This window comes from Vipera ursinii, assembly GCF_947247035.1.
Source record: "Vipera ursinii genome assembly, chromosome: 1".
Taxonomy (NCBI): Eukaryota; Metazoa; Chordata; class Lepidosauria; order Squamata; family Viperidae; genus Vipera; species Vipera ursinii.
This window is the reverse complement of record NC_139512.1, coordinates 181,052,798-181,080,643: the sequence shown is the minus strand read 5'-3', so window position 1 is coordinate 181,080,643 and position 27,846 is coordinate 181,052,798. Positions and strand designations below refer to the sequence as shown.

The following is a 27,846-nucleotide window of genomic DNA, read 5'->3' as shown; positions in this document are numbered from 1 at the left end:
TGTCTAGCTCCCCCCAGCATCATCTAAACTCTAACTCTAAGAGTAAAACATAAGAAGAAAATGGTTGCATCTCCATCTGTTGTCAAAGCAGAAACATCCGATGTTAGCAGCGTTGACTGCCAGATTCATTTAACAACCACGTGACTAACTTAACAACTGCAGTGATTCACTTAACAAGAAAGGTCATAAAATTGGGCAAAACTCACTTAACAGCTGTTTTTCTTAGCAACAGAAATTTTGGGCTCAATTGTCATGGTATGCTGAAGACTATCTCTACTACAATTTCCAGGAGATATTGCAGCAGACAGGAAGGGGAAAGACTGAGAGGAGTTAGAGGAGAGATAGATTAAATACAAAACTATATAAGAACTATTGTGTAGTGGGTCCGATGCAAGAGAGACGCCAGCCGGTGTGTGAGTTCAGCTCTTTATTGGAAGGGGAAGTGAACTGAGGAATGAGGGCTAGCTGGCCTCCTTATATACCTGGCCATGTAAGCTAACAGCCAATGGGGTTGGCCCTAGGTTTCCCGCCGAAACTGTCCAGGCCAACGCCCCCTGAGGGCTGTTGCTATGCAGATGCCTGCATACATAACACCCCTCCCCCCTTAGAGAAGACCCACATAACAACAACAACATGCAACTACTATAACTATGAGTATATATATAAAAAAAACAGTGGTGTCCTTGTGTGAGGATCACTTGCACACATAGTCCGACAGGTAGGCTGGTGTCCTGTGTGGACGGGTGGATCGTCTGGGTGTGCTTGGCCCCTGGGCTTGGACCGTGGGTTCCTGAGGCCTTTGTGCAGGGCTGCAAGGAGCCGGCATCAGGAAGTCCTCCTCCTCTGGTCCCTGCCCTGTGACGTCCTCAGCTGGGTTGACCCCTCCTGGAGTGTGGTCCTCCTGTTGATCATGTGCGTTGAGTTCAGGGACGTGTGTGACACGCTCAGGGGCATGTGTGACGTGCTCAGGGACTCTTCCTCTGAGCTGATCGATGTGTCGCCTTATGCGTCTGTCCCCCTCCACCCCTACAATGTACGAAAGGGGTCCTGTTTTCCCGCCCACTGTCCCCGGAACCCAAGGATGTCCAGCCCCATAGTTCCTTGCCCAGACCAGGTCCCCCAGGTTGAGGACTCTGTGTGTGGATGATGATGGCAATGGTGATGGTAGTGATGCTGGTGGTGATGGTGATGATGGTGATGATGGTGATGTTGCCCTACCGGTTTCGGCTGCTTCCCGGTCTGGGTGTAGGCGGTCCAGCTTGGTGATGAGGCGCCGTCCCCATCACAGTTCTGCTGGGCTCTTGCCGGTAGCCACGCATGGTGTTGTGTGTTGGGCTAGTAAAAATTTGGCCAGTCTGTGGTGCCAGTCCCCGCTGATGATACGCCGGAGTGCGTCTTTGGTTGTCCTTACCATCCATTCGGCCTGCCCGTTGGTAGATGGATGGAAAGGCACAGAGGTGGCGTGCCTAATCCAGTTCGCCTTCAAGAACGCCTGGAAATCAGCAGCAGTAAACTGAGGCCCATTATCAGACACAATTACGTCGGGGAGGCCGTGTGTGGCAAAGAGAGCTCTGAGCACCTGGATTGTCCTCCCCGAGGTCATGTTGGGGACAGGGACTACCTCTAACCACTTGGAGTGACTGTCCACCACTACTAAAAATAGTTGACCCTGGAATGGCCCCGCATAGTCAATGTGAATGCGGGACCATGGCGTGTGTGTGGCCTCCCACCGGTGTACTGGTGCATGTGGCACTTCTGGCCTGGATCTCTGTCACGTATAACAGGCCTTGACCCGATCCTCAACCTCCTTGTCCAACCCGGGCCACCAGAGGTAGCTCCTAGCCAGTGCCTTCATCCTGACCACCCCCGGGTGCCCTTCGTGTAAGGAATCCAATACCCTGGCGCGTAGTGCGGGTGGAATAATGACCCTGCTACCCCAAAGGAGGCACCCTTTGTGTGTGGAGATTTCATCGCGTCTAATGAAATAGGCCTGAAACTCTGGTCCCGGGGATTTGTCCTGCCACCCTGTGCAAACCCATGAGTGCACCCTGCCCATGATGTTGTCTGTGGCTGTGTGGCTGGCAATGTCCTTGGCAAGAACTGGGCACTCGGGTAGTTCCTGCAGGGCTAGGATCTGTGTGGCTGGTGCTGGGTCTGGGTCGTGTGTGTCTAGGGGCTGGGTCTGGGTCGTGTGTGTCTACTTAGACCGTCTGCGTGGCCCATCTCCTTCCCTGGCTTGTGTACCAGCTTGCAATTGTATGCTGCAAGGAAGATAGACCACCGGAGCATCCTGGGGGACAGAATCTGGGGGTTTGCCTGTCTGTGGTGAACAGGCCCAGGAGTGGTTTGTGGTCCATGAAGACAGTGAACTCCCTGCCATATAAGTAATCATGGAATTTCTTGATTCCTGCCACGATTGCCAGGGCTTCTTTGTCTATTTGGGCGTAGTTTCTTTCTGCTCCAGACAGTGTCCTAGAATAGTATGCTATGGGGACTTGGGCCCCGTTGGGCTCAAGGTGGCTTAGGACAGCGCCTACACCATAAGGGGATGCATCGCAGGCAATACAAATGGGCTTGGACTCGATGAAATGGGTTACTGTGGACTTGTCCGACAGCAATGCCTTCAGGGCCTTGAAGCTCTGATCATGGGTGGCCATCCAGGCCCATGTTGCCTGTTTGTCTAGCAGCCTGTGGAGCGGTTCAGCGATGGCTGCCTTGTGTGGGAGGAATGTATGGTAGAAATTCAGCAGACCCAGGAATGCCTGAAGCTCTGCTTTGTTCTTGGGTGTGGGTGCTAGTTTGATGGCCCTCACCTTGGATTCTGTGGGGTGGATTCCCCTGGCGTCTACTCTGAACCCCAAAAATTCTGTGGAAGGAACGCCTATGCTGCATTTTTCCTTTTTGAGTTTGAGGCCAGCTGTGCACAGCCTTGCCAGCACTTCCCTAAGCCTCCCTGCCAGTTCCTCTGCTGATGCTCCTGCGATCAGGATGTCATCAAAATAGGGGCAGACTCCTGGAATGCCCTTGAGTGTCTTTTCCATAACCTCCTGGAAAATGCCGGGAGCAACGCTGACTCCAAACTGCAGCCTGTTCACCCGGAACGCCCCCCTATGGGTTACTATGGTTTGGATGTCAGCTGTTTCCCTAGTGACCGTGAGTTGCTGGTACGCCTGTGCAAGATCGAGCCTTGCAAAAATGGCGCCGCCTTGGAGGGAAGCGAGAACGTGGCTGACCGCGGGAACCGGGTAAGCGTGCGGGTTTAGGGCGCGGTTCACCGAGCACTTATAGTCGGCGCAGATCCTTATTTCCCCGTTGGATTTGAGGGGGGTCACGATGGGGGTTTCCCACTCCCCTCCATCTACAGGCTCTAAGATTCCCTGGGCCACCAACTTGTCTAGTTCGCGCTTGATTTTGTGTTTGAGCGCAAACGGGACTCGCCGCGGCCGGACCCTAACGGGGGAGATGTTCAAGTTAAGCTTGAACGATATGGGGGCCCCGGTGTACTTGCCTAATGACCCATCGAAGACGTCAGCGAACTCCCAGCAAACGGCCTCAACTGAGTCCCCCTGGATCCGATGGATCCCGGATACTGAGATTCCCAGGGCCTCAAACCAGTCCAGCCCGACCAGGCTGGCTCTGTGGCCCTCTACCACTACAACATCCAGGTGCCCTTCGCGACCCTTAAACCCCACTGAAATGGTGGCCTCCCCCTTCACCTTGACCGGTGAATTCTGAAAATCGGTCAGGGTTAATTTAGTAGGCCGTAATTTAATCCGTTGCTTGCTCCGGCTAATTATGTGGTTAAGGGTCTCGTCTGAAATAATCGAGACCGCTGATCCGGAGTCAAGCTCCATGCTGCAAGGGACACCTTGCAAACGGATTGTTAATCTAATTTTGGGTTTGAGCAGCCGGTGGCTACCCGTATGGTTAATGGCCAGCCGGCTCTCGACATAGCCAATTTTTGTTTTGGTGGGGGCCCCAGTACCTTCGAATGGCGGTTCTTCCGGCTGCAGCTCGTGGATCTCCTCTCGGGGGCGGCAGCTACGACAGATGGCGGCTATGTGGCCTGTTTTCTTGCAGGCCCGGCACGTGGCGGACCGGAACTTGCAGAGGCTGCGCATGTGGTTCCCACCACACCCTGAGCACCTCTGGGGAACGGCAGTGTTGCTGGGAGGCCTGGGCCTGTCTGGGCGTCTGGCTCGCTGGTCGGGGGTCGACTTCCGCTGGAGGAGGTTGATGCTCAGGTCGTCCTCCTCTGTGGCCCCTTGCTGGTGGACGCTGGTTGCCTGGTTGCCGGGCCTGGTTCCCTGGCAGGCTTGGATGGCCCCGCAGGCTGCTTCGTGGGCTAGGATGGCGTCCTCGGCTTCCTGGAGAGAGACCTCCTCTCTTTCGAACAGGCGCTCCTGCAACCGCCTGTCGCGTAGGCCGCAAATCAGCCGGTCCCGTAGTCGCTCCTCCAAATTTGTGAACCTACAAGCGACGGCAGCTTCCCGTAGGGCAGCGAGGAAGTCGGCGCCGGTCTCATCGGGGCGCTGGTCCCTTTTCTCGAATTGTGACCGTGCGGCCACCTTGGAGCGCCGGGGCCTGAAATGTGCATTGAGCCTGGCCACGAGGTCTCGGTACGCGACGGTGTTGATGGCCTCCTGGGGGAACAGGTTCGCAGCGACTTCCAGCAGCGCTGGTCTCCCAAGGCAGAGCAGGGCGGCCGCCTTTGCACCGTCCTCCGATATCTGATTGAACCACATGTACAGTTCAACGTGAGCCAGGTAACGGGTCCAGGTTTCGGGGCGGTGGGTCTCGAATTTGCGGGGTTGTCCGGATTTAGCCATGGCAGCAGTTGGTCATGGATGTGGCGCTTGGCGTTGCCGGTTTGGCTGGCGGTCGTGGGGGGAAGAAGGAAAAATGCCTTTCCCTTCAGCTCGCGGAGCGTTTCCCCAGTGACTTCAGCTCTTGGTCGGCAGCAATCCCATCCTCGTCGCCACTATTGTGTAGTGGGTCCAACGCAAGAGAGACGCCAGCCGGTGTGTGAGTTCAGCTCTTTATTGGAAGGGGAAGTGAACTGAGGAATGAGGGCTACCTGGCCTCCTTATATACCTGGCCAGGTAAGCTAACAGCCAATGGGGTTGGCCCTAGGTTTCCCGCCGAAACTGTCCAGGCCAACGCCCCCTGAGGGCTGTTGCTATGCAGATGCCTGCATACATAACACCTATCCCAAAACTTACAAAAGTAGGGATTCTAAGTTCCAACTTAATTCTGGAATCTGTGTCCAGAACTCTCTAAGAAAGAATAAAACAACTAATGATGATAATGATGATGGAAGATGAAATAAGCATGCATCATTTCAATTTTGTTGTTCTTCAGCATATGACAAGATCTCTATGGTGGCTTTCATATTCTAGGATGACACATTCTAAGGTACAGATTCTAGAATATTGCTTTCATATTGTAGATTGCTATCAAACTGGACAAGGAAAAAGATCTGTCTGAAGGATGCTGTACCTCTTACAATTCCAGTACAATATGTTTTCTTTTTTTCCAATTTACTTGGATAAGCTGCTTTTGGTAAATATTTCATTTCAAAAAGAAATGTTCTAATAGAGGGGTTTAAATTGGGATGTAGAATATATGCAGGTAACCTATAAATAATCTATATATGCACTTAGTAAATTAACTAAATCACATGAGTATGAGGACCTAGAAGCAAAGGAGATCTAATGGAGAAAAATGCATTCAGAAAGCATCCTTGATAAATATCTGCAACACAAAATGTGAAATGAATAAAGCATTTGCTAAAGCTAGACAGTGTGAAAGTGATCAAGAAGAAAGCTGCCTCAAGGCAATATCTCTTTAAATTATTTTCATTAATTGTGGAAGTATCAGCAAAATATTATCAAAAGGTTTCAGGGGAGGGGGACACTGTTCTAGGAGTCAAGTCAGTCACAGAGAAAATTTCTTATTATCACTGTGGATTATGGCACCATTTCAGAGAATATATAAATACTACTGCAAAAAATAATAATAATAATTGCAAAGAAATTGAAAAATTAGCCTGTGTTTGTTCTAAGAAAGCCAGGGATGCATCTTGTAAACAGAACCTAAGACAGATACATTGAATGAGTCTTTATGGGTTGTTAGGACAATAAACAAGGAAAATTATTTTAAAAGGATTTGTTGTTTTTTGTAAATTCTGAAGAAATAATTGCATGTCACAAAGAAATAGCTGGCACACCAATAAGCTGTTCAGTAACACAGCAATCAAGTTGGCCATGTTCAGAGGCCTGGAGGCATTGGAAGCACTTGGCAAAACAAATGTTATGTTGCACAGGCCTGGAGTATGTTATCAGAAATCCATAGTCATTACTTGGGTGAAAATTTATCTTTGCCCTTGATATTCTTCTCTGTGGATGAAAACTCTGTGGATGACATCACATGCTGCTGCTTATCCTTAGAGTCAACTGGATTAGTTGGAACTTTGCCACTTCTTATTTTTAAAGGACTTGCAAAATTGCTGAATATTCTTAGAGTTTTGGTGGATGAGCTGAAGCATGGCTCCTGATACACGCACACACACACACACACACACACACACACACACACACACACACACAGAGAGAGAGAGAGAGAGAGAGAGAGAGAGAGAGAGAGAGAGAGCGCACATGCTAAAAGGTGTGAATGTTGAATTAGAGAAAATGTGGGACCATAATATTTTACTTTAAGTCATCCAACTTATAGAATACCAAAGGAAGATACTAATGAAATCTGTTTTTGTATTGATCAGAGGACATAACAAGTTATAGTGCAAGACTATCATCCTTTATCAATAACATGCAACATTTTGATGCTTTGCAAGGTGCATGGAGTTTTCCTGATTTGTTGTGACCAAGGGTTTTGACAAGTAAAATTCAGTTCAATATCTTACAATTTGACAACCTTTACAAATGCTGTATTTCTTACAATTTCTATAAATTTTCATTTAGATTATTAACTATCCCCTGGGGCTTATCAAAAGGTGATGGACTTTCTCCTGCAGGATCTCCTGGCATTGTGAGGTATATGGAAGATTGCTATATACATAGCAACCATTAAGGAGCTCTAGACTAATACTATTTTGATCTTGAAGATATTATCTGTTTTATCAACCAATGGAATTAAGTCTGCAAGCTCTGAAAAACTGGATTTGCTTTATCATTTTTAGCCACCTTTAGCTGTCTCAATATATTTATTCTTAATTATGCAGAAATTTCAGAACTGCTACACCTGGTGACTTGAAAATGAGCCACTTGGCACTGGCTTGCACAGCTGAATCTGCAATTCAACAATTGAAAGATGGATTAACTAAGGAACCTCTTATTTAAAATCCAAGTACATCAAATTTGTGGTGATTGTTTCCAGTCCTATAGAACTAGATCTTGCTACAGATTCAGAAAGACAGATCAAAGAAGCTTGTTACATATGTTATCAACTTTCTTTCTGGAATAAAGGAAATAATTTGGGGAAATTTGTGGCCTATAATGTCTTACTTCAGATTTCAATGATATACTCTCAAACATAGTTGCTATGGAGATTACCATTTTTTGCCTCAAGCTGAAAAGATAACAGCAAGCAAAATCCAACAAAACAGAAGCTTGCCTGAAGAGTTTTTTTTAAATAGAAGTATACAGAAAAATAGTCCACATTTAATCCACGGTTCTGAGAGCAAGATCAAGGTTGTTGTCTAGTTTAAAATTCAGACGTTTAAAATTTCTTATATGAACAAGATTCTCAGGAATGTCATGCAAGAACCAGAGATCAGATATTGTTTCCAGCAAAAGGAACATGGATCCAGGCTGCATCTTAAATCAACTTGCTGTTGATCACCTATTCTGAAATCTGCCTTAAGAATTCTCTACAATATTGTTTGAAAAAAGTCATAGCACTTTTTTTTGGATAGCCATTTTTATCATAAATCAAGCTTTGTTACCTTCTTATAATAAAATATAACACTACAACTCAAAATAAAACAAGTGATTCCAGGCCATTATAAAATTGGTAGTTAAAAAAATAATGGTGGCCGCTTTACTGAGATTTTGTCTCTACAAAAATAGAAGGATTTTGCTTTGTTTCAAAATGCTATGGAGAAAGAAAGCATTTCTTTCCTAGGAAACAAAAGTAACAAAATGATAATCCAGGCCTCAGTGTTATCTTACCCATTTATTTTATCTTCTCAAGGAAAATGTTGGGATTACTGGGAGATATAATACCAATTTGCTTGTGATAAGAGTGATATTAGCAGTCAATACCACTTTACAACTGGTTCATTAATCAAGTTGCAAAGGCATACCATGTGATGGGGAAATATTGACTGTTTTTCCCATGGAGAAAACAGAACAGCTGCCTTGTGCTCAAAGTATGAGTTCTTGCAAATAAGTTCTTGCAAACTTAAATGAGAGCATTCTTTGCGTTTTTATACCAAGCTATTGTAAGACTAAGAATTATTCAGACAGGTGTAACTTGCAAAATGTTCAGGAGTTATTCCAGAAGAGATTCATGTTCATGTTTCTTCCATCTCTGAAAGAATATTGTGCATGTAAAATTATCTAGTTGATTTTCTTCCTCGAACTCCTTCCTGCTTTACATTTGACAGAACATATTTTCTTGTCTTTATTGCAAGATAAACACTTGAAGCCATCATATTAATATTGTTCTTTGAGTAAGATCCTGTTGCTGATTCCATGACCTTGGTGATAAAAACTTAAATGATATGGTATTATGATGCGGAATTATCAGAGGAGCTAGAAAGGACAAGTGTAAAAATACTATTATTTATTACAAGTAATAAACCTGTTGATTTTTGTTTGAAAGATTTGCAAATTACAAGGTAAAAAGAGAAGGCAGGTGGGGAAAAAGTTTTCATGGTATATACTTTCCAAAAGGTTATACCCAACTAATTTTCTTGTTTATCTTCCACTTAAAAGAATGAAGAATTTATGCAGTGTCACCAGTCTCTGGAACAGCCCTATCATGTGTTTTGTGTTTTGAGCTGAAAGACAATTGCTTATCTGAGATGCCTGAATGTATCCGTGAGAGTCGGACTAGAGATCCTTTTTCAGGTTCAACAAAGTGGCTAGGAGGCAAAAGTTTGAATACTCGCATCAGCTCTGGGAAGGCAATGGGACTGATCTTGACCTCAGAAGGAGTGACAGGAACTCTTCCCTTCTTCCCCTTCTATCCCTACATTCCACTGTCCCCAAAACCTTTCTCCCCTTCCTTGAACTAAGATGAGTCCTTTCCTGAATCAAGGAGCACTGAAAATAAAGTGGAGAAGCTGGTTGTGCAGGTTCCCTGTTTGAGGTATTGTATATTCTGTAAAACATTGGGATGCAAAATAATGAATTTATGTTCAAGGAAGGCAAAATCCAATAAGAGAAACAATGGAGCCAATTACACAGAAAGTAGTGAGTGCTCACGAAGTTCAAGCAGAGCTAGGCATTCATCACTGAGCAGGAGGCTCCTTCCAATTCTAGAATTCCGTCTATTTATTAACTGGGTAAATGTATGTTCCCCCTCCCTGCTTGACTCTGCATGGCTAATAATGAAAAAAGAAAAAAAAGAATAAAGACAATCATTTTTTTAAAGAAAAATAGTACAATCTAAGTGTCAAGAACAGCCGTAACATCACACATTCAAAATAATTCTGAAGCAAGTCAGCCCAATTGCCAGAGCCCCCAACTAGATGCAAAACATATTTCATGCCTTGGGAAAGGCCAGCAGGGGTAGTGCAAGTCAGATCTCAATTATGTATGTGTGTGTGGTGTGTGGTATAATCCAGAGGGCAAGCACCATGGCAGATGTGGCATATGGAGGAAGGAGTATATGTCATCAGCAAAGGCTTTTGCCCGATCACTTCTAGTCTGACCCTGAGCCAGACTTCTAAAACCAAGGCAATTGATTCTGTCAATTCTAGCTTGACAGTATGTTTGAGAGTTTGTGTTAGAGCTTTCAGTAAAGGGCACTTTTGAATCCAACAATAACCTACTTATAACTAAATACATTTCAAAATTTAGTTTGCATCTGGCTACATCAGCTATAACAATCAGGTCTAGAGGGATATGTTCTTCAGGTTTTCTCAGACTTAATATGCAAACAAAAATATGTTGGAGACATCAATTTGTAACTGCTTCTTCCCAAAGGCACCTCAGATATGCACCACAAACTTGTTTCTTCACTGAAGCAATTACACGTACCATAAAATATTTTTTTTAAAAGTCTGCCCATTGGAATATCTTTCTCCTGTTGCACAACCTATGGCACACACACACACAGACACAGACACAAACAGACAGACAGACAGACACACACACACACACACACACAAACACACAAACACACACATATATCCTAATAACCTTGGGTTCCCATGGCTGAGTTATTATTGTTATGACTAGCTGGACTCTCATCCACATTCCCCCTCCCAGCATCAACGAACTCTAAAAGCAATAGAGAAAAAATGGCACATTTCCATATGTTGTCAAAGCAAGAACATCCAATGTTAATAGCGTTGACATCCAGCCCATCTTACAAAACGGACAAATCCTGTAATGTAAACAAAAGCACAGGTTAGGGTTTGCCTCTTGGTTTGTTAATAGGTTCTTATAGAACCTATTAATAAATCTGTCGGCTTTTACATCTCTAGTACTTGGGTTTTTTATTGGTTTGTTTTAGTATTGTTTTAGTATTCTGGTTTTAACTTGGGCATTAATTTAATTATTTTTTAATGTTTGTATTGGTGTTTATATTTATGCCCTGTGAACCGCCCTGAGTCCCTTTGGGAGAAGGGCGGTATAAAAATCTCAATAAATTAAATTAAATTAAATTAGATTTCACCCAGGTGGCCTCATACAACGGATAACCCTTTCATTGCACTAAGTACTGCAATTTTCCTTTAAAAATTCTTGAATCAAGAATACACTTTACTTCATAGTGACTCTTTCCTGCCACTATGAGTGGTCCAGATGTCTACTTAGGGGGAGGTCTTAAGGTGGAACCCTGAAAAGGTTTTAACAGGCTACAGTGGAAAACAGGGTAAACTTTTCCTAAGAGCCTAGGAAGTTTTAATTCCACTGTGACCGGGTTAATGATCTTTACAATGTGGAAGGGTCCTAAGTACTTACTAGGTAACTTAAGATGTAAATATTTAGTTGACTGATAAACCTTTTCCCCAACTTGGAATGTTCTTTGAGGAGCCCTTTTTTATCTGCCTGTTTTTTGTATGTCTCGAAAGCCTTTTTCAAAGCAGTTTTCGTGGTTTTCCAGACTTCCTCCCAACACCTCACCCATTGATCAAGAGTCTAGGAAGCAGAGGGTGCTTGGGGATATTTGGGTATTGGGCTGAACTCTTTTCCTGTGGCCACTTTAAAAGGCATGAAGCTGGTGCTGCTGTGAACAGAGTTATCGTAAACCATGCCTGTGAAAGGGAGGAGGTCAGTCCAGTTCATTTGTTGATAATCCACATAGATTTGGAGATACTGTTCCACCAATGAATCACAGATTCAGCTGCCCCATTGGTAGATGGATGAAAGGCCGATGATAGTCCTTGAGATGAGCCAATTATTTAAACTCCTTCAAATCCTAGCTGTGAACTGCACCCCCTGTCAGAGATTATTCATTTAGGTCCACCATGCAGTCTGTAGATGTGTTTCAGGAACATCTTGCTTAGTCATTGGGCGGACAGGAGCCCTTTGCAGGCAATGAAGTGAGCCTGCTTTAAGAACAGATCTATTACAGTCCAGATGACCGTATTTCCCCTATTTCAGGTAGAGCTACTATAAAATCCATAGCAATTTCTTCTCATGGTTGTGAAGGGTCTGCCACCAGTTGCAATAACCCAGGGGTTTCCCTGGAATTCTTTTCATGGTGGCACATACAGCACAACTCTGGACATAGTTTTCCATGTCCCATTTCAATTCCGGCCACCAGAATTGCCAGCGGATGAGGTGTAGTGTTTTTAAATATCCAAAGTGCCCATCCTGTTTTATGTCATGGCTGTGTCAGAGCGCATTAAGGCGGAGGGTCTCTGGCAAATATTGCTTTCCCCCCTTGTAAGCCAAACCATCCCTGCATGTTAGGGAGGTTTGATTGTCCTTAAACCATTGCTTGGTGAGGAGCTCTTGTTTTATTTTCTTTGCCCTAGGGTCATTGGGGTTAGGGACTCTTGAAGGTAGGACTCTGCAGAGTGTGAGTTGAGAAGCCATTTGTGGATTGGAGATAATTGCCTCATTAACCTCTTCACACTGGCTTTTGTACTGGGGCAGTCTGGATAGAGCACCAGATAAGTTTTTCCACCCAGTATGTAGTTTAGGGTGAAATTAAAATGGTTAAAGTACTGCGCCCATCGTACTTGTTTCAGGGACAATTTGCAGGGAGTTTTTAGGGTTTCTAGGTTTTTGTGATCAGTCCATACCTCGAAAGGCACCTTGCTCCCTTCTAGACAGTGTCACCAGATTAATAGAGCCCAACGGATTGTGAAGGCTTCCTTTCACCACACAGCCCACCTCCTCTTGCATTCAGTGAATTTTTTTGAGGTGTAGGCGCAGGGTTATGGGGTCCCACTCTGGTTCTTTTGCATTAGCACAGCTCCAATGGCCATGTCACTGGCATTGGCTTGAATCACAAAGGACTTCCCTGGGCAACGATCCTTTAAGAGCGGTTTGATCGCAAATAGTCTTTTTAAATTCTCAACAGTGGTTTGACAGTTCATAGTCCATGCTAGTGGGTTGGCCCAGATGCAGCTTTCCTCCCTCTTTACCTGTTTTTTTAGTAATCCTGGAAGGTGTAGGACAATTTCAGCAAAGGAGGGGATGAATTGATGGTAGAAGTTGCTGAATCCTAGAAAGCTCTGGAGCTGTTTGCGAGTCTTTGGAGGCTGCCATTCAATTACGGCTTTCACTTTGGTTGGGTCCATTTCAATGCCCTCTCTGGAAATTCTGTAGCCAAGATAATCTAGTCAGGTCTGGTGAAACTCACACTTCAATAGTTTAACATAAAGTTTGGCATTCAACAGTTTCTTTAGCACTTTTCTCACTAGTTTTATGTGGTCAGCCATATTCATGCTGTATATCAGGATGTCATCAAGATACACCAAAACCCCTTTGTTTAAATGATCATGTAGTACTTTCAGAGGAGGCAGCCAGCCCCACTGGTGCTGCTGTACTCCCAGTGGTTGCAGACTTCCTGGCAACTGCATCACCTCTGGTTGTTGCAAGGCCCCCATCTGTTGTTGCACATTTGGGGGCTGTGGCCACTCCCAGTTCAATTGCGGCATCCCCAGTGATTGCTGGCTTCCCATCTGGGGAGGCTGCAACATCCTCCATTGCTGTATGGGCCACAGGCTGGGTGGCCGGTAAGTGTGTTGATCTGGAGTTTGGCTGTCCTGATGACGGATTGGGCTCTTATCTCATTGGTGGAGATCAGGGCTTTTGGAGGGGCGATGACTAGAGCTGTCTCTCCCCGCAAGGCTGGAGGCCATGGTTGGTGGCTTCAAGGACAGGGAAGCTGCCTGACTTGCACAGGTGGGACTGGGGCTTCCCCTTGGCATGAGCTAGTGGCTGCCTCACCGATCATCATGATTGCTTGCATCTGGGGAATGGGAGGGTTGTTCTCTACTTCTCATTTCTAGCTCCTCATATCTTTCCACCAACTTCTCCACTGATTGACTATGGGCTGCGGACAAGTCCTCAGCGGTATCAATTTTGTGGTTCTCCACCGGTCCAGGGAACACGATGTGTGGGAAGCCCCTTTTTGAAACTTGACCTCATCCGCCTTTGAAGTACTTGATTATGGCAAGGCCGTCTCGAGGTGTCTAGAGTCTCCACTGGGTAAGGTCCATTCTGACGACCAGATCAGCTGTCCTTGCAGATTGAGTCTTGCTCCCAACTGAGAGGCCTGAAAAAGTTCCTTCTCCATCGGTGCACTGGCTTGCATTCCCCCCTCTGAGGTAGCAGCCACTGCCGGGGTGCTGGTTTCAGGCACTCCTTCCTTCTCCATGGTGAGATCTTCCCCAAATCTTTGTTGGTCTATCCCTCAATTCTAGGGACAGCGACTGGGGCTCAGGACCCCAAGATAGATAGGTAAAAATTGCAATTTGGAGCTTAATGTCATGGCTCTGACAGATGAATCTCTTCAAAAGAACTTTGAGGCGTTGTTTTCCTTAAAGAATCTTTTATTCGAGAAACAAAGTATCGGCACTACATAGTTGAAGCCAAAAACTGAATTCCCCTCCACTGGGCACAAAGTAGCAAAGCACAATTCCCTCCTACAATTAACAGTCATAAATCACATTCCCCAATTAACGTAAACCACAGGCTTTCTTCCCAGCTCTTCATCCCACCAAATCTCTATCAACTCTGGACCTAATAACCTTGAGTTCCCACAGCTGAGTTATTATTGTTATGACTAGCTGGACTCTCATCCACATTCCCCCTCCCAGCATCAATGAACTCTAAAAGCAATAGAGAAAAAATGTCTACATTTCCATCTGTTGTAAGAACATCCGATGTTAGCAGTGTTGACACACATTTGAAGAGGTATGAATTGTTTTCTCCAAATGTCAAAAGACTGTACCTTTTTACTTGTCAATTTATTGAGCTTTCATAGGAAACCTCAACCAAGTTTGGACTTTTCTTGATTTAATACAGGAAGGCAATGATTTATTTCAGTAAGGCAAGAAGTTCCAGCCTGTTGTTTGAATCTGCCTTTCCTAAAGGACCCAGCAGGTAGCACCATTTAGCTGACCCTGGCTGATCTTGAGAATAATTAAGGATTAGTAATTTAATTTCTCAATTTTGAGTTAGCATGATTTGAGCAATTTTGAGGCTACCTGACACCCCAATGAATCTGTGCAAAGGCCCTCTTGGCAAAAAACTACCATCTGTTTTTCAAGTAGGAGCTGTGAGCCCAATAGGATCCCAAATTGTGCATCAATATGATATGAGAAGGGGAATTCCTATGAAAACTAAAGGTGGAATATCCCCAGAACCTGGAGGGAAAGGTCAAACAAAGTCACTGGATCTTGTTAGGATTGAACATAAATCTATTCTTCTCCATCCAGGCCCACACAGTCTCCATGCTGTGGTCAGGACTTTGACAGCATTACTTGGTTGGCCTGGGGCAAGATGCATTATTGGATAGCATCAGTTTATTGATGATATCTGACCCCAAACTGACAGATCACCTGGCCCAGTGGCTCCACATAGATTTTAAAGAATTGGGGGGATAGAGTGGTATTTTGTGATAGAGTGCAGGTGCAACATATCACCCCTGTCAATACTGATTGAAACCGGACACTATAAAACAGTGTCCCCCATTCCAAGCTCTTGAAAGTGGTCCAGAAGAACATGTATTGAAAGCCACTGGGAGATCTTTATCTTTTACTCTTTATCTTCCTCCCATGGCACTCTAGGCATCTTCTTGTGCTTCATGTCCCACAGCTGCTCAGAAAATCAAGGGGCAGCCAGGGAGAGACCACACAGGGACAATATGGTCTAATGCCTCAGTCAACCACCTAGTCTAGACTGAATTAGAGCCTCAGCTGAACTGCTCACCAAGTCCTCAGGAAAAGCTCTAAGCTGCCTCTAAAATTCAACTGGATTAATCAAATGCTTAGAGCAGGCTGACCCAACAAGCTGTCTCTCCCTGTGAGTACTTGGATGGAAGAACACAAGGAGATTGAGAGCTATAGACTTTAAAAAACTCAACCAACTTAAAACCATTCTGGCCCAGAAGAAGACAGGAGCAAACCACTACTGCTTGCTACCAAGTTAATTATGTGGATGTATCTGGGAATTTATTAACATTCTAATAAAAACAGAGGAATTGTACAACAATCTTTTGGAGGTCTTAATGGAAGTTTCACTAAAAGAATTGCCACCATCACACTGAACATACCACAGAGTAGTAGCATATATAGAAACATTCCCCAAAAGCAAAACATTTTGTATGGGGACAAACACTAACTACATTTTCCCATTCCCAGTTGCCTTTATGCAGCCTGCCTTTTCTTTAGCCTCTGTTTTGTCTATTTTATTGCTTCATTTGCTTCCTTGTGTTTGTCATCTCCATTCGTTTCTCCATGTCCCTTTGGGCTTCTATTCCTTTGTTTGCTTCATGCTTCTCATTGTCTGGCTAGGATTTGCAGCAGATCTATTTGGCCTACATCATTCTTGAACTTTCTTCAAGATTGACAAACGTATTGGCAGGTCCTTGTATGTTGCTAAATGAGAGTTCAAGGTCATATGTAGCAATGCAAGATCTTCTTTATATGTTTTGTTGAGAAATAGAGATAGCAGTTCTCATATTCTTTTGCATGCAAGTTTAGCTGATATTTTCTTCTCCAATAAAAGCAAACCTTCATTGTCATAGCAACATGAAAAAATAGTTCTTTTAGATTTTGGAATAACATCTATTGCTGTTGATTTTTGGACTATTCCTGATGCACCTCAATATTCTTTCCAGTTGTATGTTTATTGTCAAAGTGATTTGCATGAGGATGAGCAGAACTGAACTCTGAATTGTGGTTGTGTGGTGGCATATTAGATCAGCATGGTGTTGACAGTTATTTTTTTTAAAAACAACACATCAGAATGAGAAGAGAAAGGCAGTCTGGTTTAATAGTATCTGTTCAATGTTAACAATAGTTAAAAGGATACACACAAACGCACATGCACACACACACATTCATTGTAAGACAATCCCAGACAAGGCAATCCTAAAATTAGCCCTCCAGGAGCAGCTGTTATTCCATCTTTGGCTAAAAGTTAGAGAATGGCAGGGTTCATTGCTCGCAGATGGAAGGCTGCAGAATTCTTCTGCCGCTCTGTGTTCTGATTGGTCTACAGATAGAGGACTGGCAATTTAAAACAAAAATACTCATTCAATTATTAAGGTGCAGTGGAATGGAAAGAGATGCTCATAAAGAGATGCTAATATTTCTTCTAGACCTCATATAGGATTGACAAAAGAATGGAATATTAATTTTAACAAAGAACAAATGGTTTTAATGGATCTGTTCTTTCTGCTTCTACTTCTCATCACCCCACTCATTCCTTGCCATTAGTTATGCTTGGATCTTAAGCTACCCCTCCAAAACCATGAAAAAAAGCTTTACACAATCTCAAAAAGATTTCCAAAAGATAAAAGGTTAAGACATCTGTTATATCTCCCTCCTTATAATTAGTGTCTTGTTCATTTACTTTTTTATATAAAACTATTATGCAAATATCCAGCAATTTTGTTTCAAATCCTCTTTGTACTTGGATGAGCAATTTTGTGTAATTCTAATTCAACTGCCTCTACCACCTCACCCCGTAATTTTTTTTCTGTTCTCTTCCACCCTTCCATCTTGTATTTATGAAGGTGGTGAAGATTATTATAATTTTGCAGAAGGAGTGGTTATTATGAAATATGTTTATGCTTAGTGAATCAAGATTTGAGGTGTTCATATGAAATAAAGTCACATCATAGTTCCTCTCTTATAGAGGAATCCTCACTTTCTACCCCTTTATAGTATAAATATTAGATACAGTCATTTATAGATCTATGTGAATTAGGTCTAATCCTATTTTAATCATTCATTCAATTCGGTTAATCAAGTTGATTTTATTTAATTATAATTATATTTCTTTTTTCTTTTCTTCTTTCATGTCTTTATTTTCATTGACTTACTTGACTAAGAAGTTATTGCTATCCTCTCTGGATAATTAGTTTCATTGTCACACTGTTCTAACTCTTATGAATTTTTTTCCCTAACATTCAATTGGAATCTGTTTTCTTGTATCTTAAATCTTAAATCCAAATCATGTCCTATGCACTGGAATGAGAGAACAAGTCTCATCTTTTTATCTGACATCATACAAGGTGTTTAACTATTTTTATCAATCTTTCTTCATAGGTTTAGTTTCTAATCCCCAACCATCTTTGCTGATCCTTTGTGGAACTTTGCTGAATACTTTTTTAAATTATAAAGCCCACAGTAGGGTAAGGTTCTGGAAATAGTGTCCAACAGGTAAAATGAAAAGGAATGATTACTTCCTGTAAATTGAAATTTGTACTTTGGCAGCCTAGAATTTTGTTTAGCAATAGCAGGACTTATACTGGATTGATAATCAACTTCTATTCCAGTATTTTTTCTTCTTTTTCAAGCCAATGCTATACCTGTACAATGATTTTTGTTTCCTAACTGAATGTTGTATCACATACACTTTGATGAGCATTCCTTCCAACACTTTATCCCAAACATTAATGAATAGGGTGGCTTTTGACTGATCCTTGTTGCATTTATTTGATCTCTATTTTTTAAGTTCTCTCTCAGTACAATTTTCAACCCAGCACTGTATTTAATCATGATGCCATCTAGCACACACTAGCTAGACAGTATATGTTGGAGTACTTTGTCATATGCTTTGCTGAAATCAAGATTTATTAAATACAGATAGTCCTCAAATTATGACAGGTCATTTACCAACTGTTTAAAGTCACCAAAGTCATCCCCAGGACTACTTGCAATCCAGATTTGAAGTTCTGCACCATCACCCCTGCAGTCGCATGATCTCATTTTGGATACTTAGCAACCATGTATGGTCACATGACTGCAATTTATAACATTTTTGCCAGAGACCAGTATTTTCTTCCAGTTTCTGGTAAAAAAAGACCCATTGTGGACAATGGATTTACTTAATGACCACCATGGTTCACTGAACAAAATCTTGCACAGCACATCCTGCTTAATGACTGAGATGACTTACAACTGTAATTCCAGGCCCAATTATTTTTTTATTTTTTATTTTAATTCCATTTATATCCTGCCCTTCTCCAAAGACTCAGGGCGGCTTACAAGCTTAGCAGTAGCCTTCATTCTATGTATATGCCTGCTTATTAGGGCTTTCACACACACCCCAAGCGGCATTATTACAAAGTCAGCTTAATTGCCCCCAACAATCTGGGTCCTCATTTTACCTACCTCGGAAGGATGGAAGGCTGAGTCAACCTTGAGCCTGGTGGGATGATTTTAGGTTGAGGATAACTGTAAGAAGGTAGCTTAAAATTCTCAAAGTAGGAAGTCTTTCTCTTCTATTCTCTCTTCACACTTTTCTCTTAACCATGACTTTTATTAGAAAAGACTGAACTAAAGTAAGACTTGGATAGCTCTGATTTTTATTTACCATTTTGCCATCTTCATTAGCAGCCGGTATATCTATTTTCCCCTTTTATTTTGAACATACCTAAAGATGCCTTTTTTATTCTTCTTTACTGATCTCAACTCATTACAAATATTTATTTTTGTGACTTCATCTGTGGGGTCTTTATTGTTTGCCCATTTCTTGTAGGTGTTCTTTTAAAAACTTCTCTAAGCTTTTTATTCAGTCAGATTAATTTTGTTTTGATCCACAGAATTCTATGAATCCTTCAAATCTCCAAACTGAATATTTACCCAACCTGTTAACCAGTGAATCCAATGTAGATCCTAGTGCTCCAAAATGAAGAATATCATGCTATATCTGTGCTTTGGAGGTGAAGGAACAATAATAGATGAGAATCTGTTTTATAATTTCAGTAAACTTGAATTAGGATATCATGGGAATGCAATTAATATTGTACATAGTTCTTTCTCCTTCAGTCATGAAGAAAAATCCAAATAGAGTTCTTTAAAAGAAAATTGTGTAACTAATCAAAATGCCAAAATATCTAAGTTGTACTTCTAAATTGGGTTGTACCTAGGAGTTTATATGTTTTGGTTTCTTGACAAATACATTTTTTTGCAATCGGATAAAAACATGAACAGTATTGAAACTTGATTCTTCTGGGATCATGGAGAGATGACTTCTCTGTGGCCATCCTTGCCCTCTCAGATAACCCCACCCCCAACTCATTTAGCAGTAGGGTTAGGGTTAGGGTTAGGGTTAGCTCTTTCAGCAAGTCCTAGGACAGGGTGACCCTGTACTGATACTGGGATTTTATTTCTTACTGATGTTTCTTCCCCAAAGTAGTACTATATTGTTGTTTATTACTTTTTTTTTGTTTTAATATGCTATACACTGCTTGGAGTTGGTTGGAGGATTGAGGCAACTTATACACTCAACAAGCAAATAAGAAATAGTTTTGCTGAAATCTGCTTTCTCTGAAGAAATTCCATTAAAGGAGTGTCTATTCAGCAAGATTTTCTACAAGAACATATGAAGATTTTCTTTTTTAAAAATTCTAAGAAAATTGATGGAAAGAACAATATGCAACAGTGGTAGTTTGGGATTTAAACTAATCCACATATCCTTAAATAATACAAAAAGAATAAACTATTAAAAATCACATTACAAAAACATTAGCAATATAATTCAAAGAAAGAAATAAAATTAATCATCCATGAAATGATTAAGAGAATAAAAGGTACTAAAATAAGGGCAGCCAAGTATCTCTGGGAACAATATTCTATAATCAGGTTAGCATCAGCAGAATAGACCCTATTATCAGATAGTAATCTGAGCATTGCTATAAGATGAAGATCTTAAAAGAATGTGCTGGCTCACAGGGGAGAAAATGGACTTTTCTGAATTTCTTATTTAACAATTCTATACTTAACTGGAAGCAGAGAATATCCTTTGTATTGTACACTGAGCTGTAATTTCAATTTTTGCCTTTTCTTTTAGGAAGCACTTATAATGGCAAGTATGGACCATCCACATCTGGTTCGGTTACTAGGGGTCTGTTTGAGCCCCACCATCCAGCTAGTTACTCAGCTGATGCCCCATGGTTGCTTATTAGACTACGTGCATGAACATAAAGATAATATTGGTTCCCAGGTTTTGCTGAACTGGTGTGTTCAGATAGCCAAGGTAAGCCATTATTTTGTAGTGTTATGCTAATCTATGAATTACATGGTTTTAATTGTAAAAGACAAACGGAAATTGCAATTTTTTTACTAAGTTGTAATTTTTTTTTCTTTTGTTGAGTATTATACCCTTCATTTTTAGTCTGATGTAGTTATTCTTCTAAAGAAAAAACAGTATGTGCCAAATTATGACTTTTTGAAATTGTGTAATAAAGCGGTCCCCAATCGTTCACCTTGGCAGCTCTGCGGGTAGGGACAGGGGAACTGGGCTGTGTGAGAGGCTGACTGGCATGCTCACACACATGTACAGTTCAACTTGCAAGAGCAGCGGGCTGGCACACATGCATGTGCAACTCGACCTGTACAAGTTGACTTGTGTCCACGTGTGTGCATGTGCCAGCCAACCACTTGTGCAAATTGAGCTGCTCACACATGCATGCATGCTGGCCACCGCTTGTGGAGCCCACATCCAAATAGGCCAAGAGTGGGTAGTAGGCCATGGCCCAGGGATTGGGGAACCCTGGTCAAATAGAATATAATTTTAAAAAGAAGATATTCAAGATTGCTGGATTATAGAGAAATTTTTGTATAGAAGAAATAGTTGCATTTTGACAAATTTGACCACCTATGCTTGAAACTAGTTGAACAGTTTGACAAAGGAATCCAGAGCAATTATTATTATTTTCAATAATAATATTAAGTGATATATTGTAGTAGTGAATGATCATCTTTATCTTTTCTGATTTTAATTACAATTTAACTATTCTATACTAATACATGAATTGAAATGGTATTATATTGTAATACCTGTACTTTTCAATGTTATAGTTCAGAGCATATATAGGAAAGAAATGTGCACAGAAATGTTTGTCTTAGTGAAAATATTTGGGGACAATTGCTCATATATTATTAGGCTATTCAGTTACTGTATGTTATGTACTATATTTGTTAATATACATAACTACTGTATGTTATATATACTATATATGTTCATGTTTTTTTCCCTTTTTTTGGTTTTCTGGTTTGCAAAGAAAATAGTTTATTGCATGTAAGGAATGCTAAAAATTTCAACTGGTCTACAATCAATCCAAGTGCAGTTATCTTTTGGATTTTATACTTTGGCCAAGCAGTTCAGCTCAAAAAAGTTGTATTTTTTGATTTTGCACAAAAATGTCTCAAACTTTTTTTTGGGGGGGGATTCATTGTAATATTCAATTCACAATTTCTCAAATCAAGTCTGCTTGATTAGAAAATTAAATAGTAAAACATCTGACTTGAGTGCCATTCAGGGGTTTCTAGAAGAATCTTGCTCTTTTTGTGCACTCAACTTTGCAAGTGGATTGCATTTTGACACTGTGATCTGCTTTTCTCAGTCGGATCTGCTCTCCTTGCTCTGGCATTCTGCTGTGACCACTGCTGGTCACATTATGTAAAAAGAATGACATATTAGAATGTCTTCTGGACCAATTGTGTAAGATTAATTTCTGATGCTGCAGCCTCAGAAAGTGAGTTGTGAATGCCTGTTTATAGGATGTTTATACCAGAAGTGAACTTCTGCATCCCTTCCTCAAAAATGTTCCCTAGGCTCTTCCATTTGGATATTTTCTTCCAAAAGACTAATACTGACTTTGGGGTGAGGTGGTCAAACAGACAGCAAGTGATCAACTTCAATAGTGCTTGGATGAAAAGGATTTTCTGCATTCATTTCAATCTGACTTCATCCTTGATTGACTTTGTATCTGATCTGTATGGGAAACAAGAGAGACGAGCATAACCCTGATTATTTACCTGGATCTCTTGGTTATTTTAGATAACATCAATCATCACATTCCCTTACAACAGCTCTGTTAAATGGGTTTAGGGCATTTGTGATACAGTCGTTCTTCTCCCTTATTTTTAAGCTACTGTAAGAGGTCATTTAGGGATTTGTAATTATTATATTTCAGATCTATTCCAGCAGATGAAATAAAGCTGTGATCAGAAGTATTGCTCAAAGTTGAAGACAGACCTATTGATAACTGAATTTAATATTTCCCTTCCTTTCTTCTAAAGCTATTTTGGACAAATGCCTTTAAATTTTTAAATTGTGTACCTACTGGCACCATAATCTGGAATGAGGCTACAGAATAACAAATGAGTATAGAGCTTTAAGATTGGTTTTGAATTAGTAAGAAAAATTATTCCAAATTTCTGGTAACATCTCCAACTAGTTCTTACAGCAGTCACATAAGGTAGGAGGGAGCAATGGAGTATGTGTGCTCAGCTGAGCCCTTTGGCTTTCCTGGGCTTGGTCAGATAAATACAGGAGCTAGCATAGTCCCCTTGGTAACTCTAACTGTCCTGAAGACCTTTTATGGTTATATTTCCTGAACTTACAGTACCCAATGACTGGATACTTGGCTTGTTATAGTCAACCTTTAGAGCACACCTAATCTACATTTTAGCTCTAGTCAATGACTAGAAGCTGGTCATAAAACAGATACTGTTAATTTTCATACAATTTAATTACATAACCATTCTGAAGTTACAGTACAAACTGATGAATAATTCAGTAAACCTTATTAGAATCCAGCTTTTCCGAATATTATTTCTATTGATGGCGGTAAACAAAACTATTCAGTTTTGGAGTACATGGCAAAAGTTGTTTTTCCAAACCGCACAGGATTTACTCTCAAGTGTAGATTTCCTAAAGCAGTTCAGCAAAATTTATTGTGCCTGTCTAGAAGCTGCTCAGAGCACAATCCAAAATATCACTGACCCTTTCAGACAGTTATTTGTATGGTCTTAAGTTGTTTTGGGTGTTTGTTTTTTATTAACTGTATCTTTGTCTACATCAGTTTCTGGTGACAATTTTCTGTGCTGAGGTTGAAGAAGAAGAAACAAAAGGTCTTTACTTTTATTATGAATTTTGTTTTGTGAATGGTTTAAAATGAGGTTATCTTTGCTGTAGTAGACATCAGCCCTACTGTGTCTCTTTGTCTGCCTTTGTGCAGTGTTATTTATTAAAGCTCTGGTTCAGAGAAATTATTTGGCATGAAAATTCCTTTCCAGCTGTCTCAAATTGTGTATGAAAAGCTACAAGTACTGGAAACAATCTCATTCTGCCAGGAGCAATATGCTTCTGACAATATCATTCTCTGAATGGGGTAATTGGTTAATATTATTGAAGATTATCCATTTAGGATTGAGATTTTTTTTGTCATTTTGTACATCAATGGTGTTTATATGTTTTAAAAACAAAAGAGGAATTGTAATACATTTGCCAGAAGTTTTCATTTCCCAGAAAAGTTTACAAAAAACTGTTTTATGTGTTTTGATATGCCATTAGACTCCTAATGCAATCTGTTCTTGCCTGTTCTGAAACAAATTACATTGAGTTCATTGGGGTTATAGAATAGACTATAGAACTCAGAAACATGAAGGTCTCTACTGTTGATACTATGCTATAGTAAGAGTGGTAGAATAGAAGGGCTCCTCCTAACATCCATTGTCTTATTCCCCAAAGCCAAGGTATAGTGGCTTTGATATTTCTGTGACCATCTCACTGGTTAATTGTTAAGGTAGGTACCTTCTTAAAAGGGCAAGCATGTTAAGCTTAGGATAGATCCATATGAGATGTATGCAAATTCTTGGTTTGAGGTATGTAACATTACCAAGTTTGTCAGTTTGTTGCACAGACATGGACTGTCTCATTGCAGTAAGAAGTTAGATTTCATTTATACTGTGTCCTCTGCACAGTGCTTCATATTCTCAAAAAGGCTGAACTTCATATGAATGAGGTGAAATGATGAAATAAGCTGTTTCCATGGTTTAGCATCATGGCTAGATTATGATAACTGGAATCTGATTTTGAAACTTCTGTCCTATTCCAATTTTGTATGAGGGCATGTGTAACTGCTTTAAGTATTTATATGCTATACTGAAATAATATTTTGATCCTTTTTTCCCTAGGAGATTATCAACCCTCCTTTCATATTTTGTAACTGTATTCTTAATAGTAATAATAACAAAAAGAACAAGGTGCTAGAGTGATAAGCAATTTTGTACATTGGAAAGCCAGTGGGATCCTAGGGGATATCCTTTTAACATCTTTTAGATAGAAAAGAATTCCAAAATTACATTAACCTTGTGTCAGTTGGGAGACAAAGTACAATAATATTAGCCTAAAACATGTGGAATCATTTTTTTCCCTCAGAAAAAAGTGAGACCATTATTGTTTCATGGCGCTTGCTCCCCTTTAATTTAAAACAGAACTTTTTTTTTTAATTTGCAACTCAAAATGGAGATGCATTGTTCAGGCATCTATAGTACTATAATAAATCCACTAGTTTTCATACATTCATGAATTCATTGAACATGTTACTTTTTTCTTATAGAATGTTGCCTTCCACATCACAAAATTAGCAGGAAATGTCAGAATTCTTGAAGACATCACCTATCTGTAGGACTTATCCAAGGACTATAGGACTATCCCAAGTCACTTGAGTATTTTCCTACTAGATCTCAGCATTGCAACCTGCAGATAATGGGTTGTTTCCAATTTTAGTCTACTGTACATACAGTTTTGAGGTGTAAGACATTCAAAACATGTTCTTTTTGTTGTTCTGGAAGCTGATGAAAACTGTATGTTATGTTGTACTGAACTGCTGCTGTCATACCACATCCATCAAGGGAAGATATAGCACAAATGCATGGAATTGATGCCCCTAAGGGGAAAAAAACAATGAAATTAGTTAACCTTACAAAACTTAACTGTTACTTTCAGATTACCATATCTCTATATATGTTAAAACTGAGATCAAGATACTCACCTAGTATTCAAGAGGATTTCCATAGTTTCACTAGCTTAAAAATCAAGTTCAAGGAACATTATAGCATTTCCTACACCTTTCCTGTGTGAATCAGCAGCCACAGTGATTAGCACAGAGAGAACAAGCCTTCACAGTTAAAATAGTTTTCTAAGATTAGAGCCATTTGGCTGTATTGTTAGAGCAGAGCCTTTTTTTCTTTTATTCTCCTTGGCAGCATTTGATTGATAAGCAGGCTAGTTAAAAGCAGCTTTCATTATTTTGAAGCAGCCTGTGGGCAGATGGGCAGTCTGTGTGTGCAGTAGGAGGAAGCAAGGGTGAGCAGAAAGGTTGAGAAGAGGTGAAGGGATGTAGCTGTGGTTCAAAGTCTTTCTTTTTTATTAAGCAGCTCTGGATTGCAGCTTATGAAAAGCCTGCTGGGGAGTGTACAAAGGATGAGGTTAATGATGGTCATCTATCAGCTGCTCATACTTGAAAGTTCAAGATGTCTCTATTCCCAAACTCCATGCCATGATAAGGCTAATTGTATAATTATTATGCTGCACCAACAACATACTTAAGCTAGTAAGGAGCAGGAATAAAGGGTATTTTAATTGCCACTCTGGGAGAGTTCGTTTACCAAAGCAGTGTTTACTTATGGAGGCACTCTGATAAGAAGCATGAAGCCAAAAAACTACAGTATCCAGTTCTACAGTTAGTTCAGTGATATTCTTCCCATTTAGCTCCAAAGGATGTTGTTTATGAGGTATGAATCAATCCTACCATTTTCCCCTTTCTGTGGAGTTTTAATCTAAAAGCTTGAGGATTGTACTTTTGGATCCTCCCTCTGCCATCTTTGCATTTGGCAAGCAACTCACCATCCAGTTAGATCCCAGTCTAGTGATGGCAAAAAATAATGTAAAGGAGTAGCCTTTATAAACTTATTTATCTTAATATATATATATATATATATATATATATATATATATATATATATATATTTGAAGAATAAAAATGACAAAAACAAATACAAAAACAAAAAGAGAGGTGATGCAGAGGGGGAGCCAAAAAGAATTCCTTTCCTTGCCAAATGTCCCTTAAAAATTTGTTTCTTTTATATAGCTATCTTTTTCATATAAGTGAGTCTGGGAGGCCTATATCATTACATTAATAGGCTGAAATGAATAATTTCTTCCCTGTTTCTGGAAAACAAAAAGGCCAATAAAAGCATTTCTTCTAAGGGTGTTCAGTAATAGTGAGGCTATAGCCAGAAATGCTGCATCCCTAGTGGTTCTTTAAACTCCCTGGAAGAGTGACGGGAAAGCACAGACCAGATGGCAGGAGAGCCAAAAGGGATGGAACTCAGTGGGGCTTTGGGGTGAAATCAGCCTTTGCTTAAGCCTGGAAGAAGGCTTATACCAAAGAGGAGTCATTGCCCAAGATCAGGACAAATCATTTGCAGAACTAAGGGACAGCACATAAATAGGGCAAGGGATTAAAGACACTAAGAATTCATACTTCCCTGCCTCCAAGGGAAAAAAAAACCACATTATAATAAGGTGGGAATAGGGATAGATGGAGGGCTATCTTGGTCCAATGAATTGAGAAAGCAACTAGTGAATACGCAGCCATTATATTGTACATCTTTTGAAGCATGGTAATTTTGAACACTTAGATTTAGCAAAGAACTCCATACATTTATTTCCATTTTTAAGGTTTCCATTTACATAGCCACCTTTTGTATTTGTTAAGATGCTTAATGCAATATATGGCAATGTATAGACATTTATAGTGTGTGTGTGTGTGTGTGTGTGCGTGTGTAGGAAAAAGGAAAAATGACTAGGAAAAAGACTGGAGCAACCAGTTACCATCTCAGGATGTTCATTGAAGAGAAAAGACAGCACTTGCATCATAAAAATAAAAGAATGCTACCTAAAACTTTATCTACCTAAACTTACTGGGGATCCTCATTTTTAAGGATATGCATGGTAGGGCTCCCTGAGAAACAGAGAATGGCTACGTCTTTATTTTTCCTGAATTCTGAAACAAGAATGGGTTTCATCAGATTGCTGAGTCTTGGGAGAAATCTTGGGTCTGGATTTTGATCTGATATACTTGTTCAAACAAATAGCCTAGCAGAAGGAATGTGGTCAAGGTTGGATTTATCACACTTGTATGTGATATTTCCGAAGAAAATATAGTCAT

The 27,846-nt window shown here is 40.9% G+C and overlaps 1 protein-coding gene across 2 annotated transcripts in view; it reads left to right on the top strand.

Annotated features, from left to right (window-relative positions):
- ERBB4 (erb-b2 receptor tyrosine kinase 4) overlaps positions 1-27,846 on the top strand; it is a gene marked incomplete at both ends in the record, with an annotated part of 1,101,913 nt that overhangs the window by 941,298 nt on the left and 132,769 nt on the right. For both annotated transcript variants that reach the window (XM_083354418.1, XM_083354419.1), the window contains one exon: positions 20,673-20,858. In XM_083354418.1, coding sequence (XP_083210544.1) covers positions 20,673-20,858 — 186 coding nt within the window. The remainder of the gene's footprint in view (positions 1-20,672; positions 20,859-27,846) is intronic.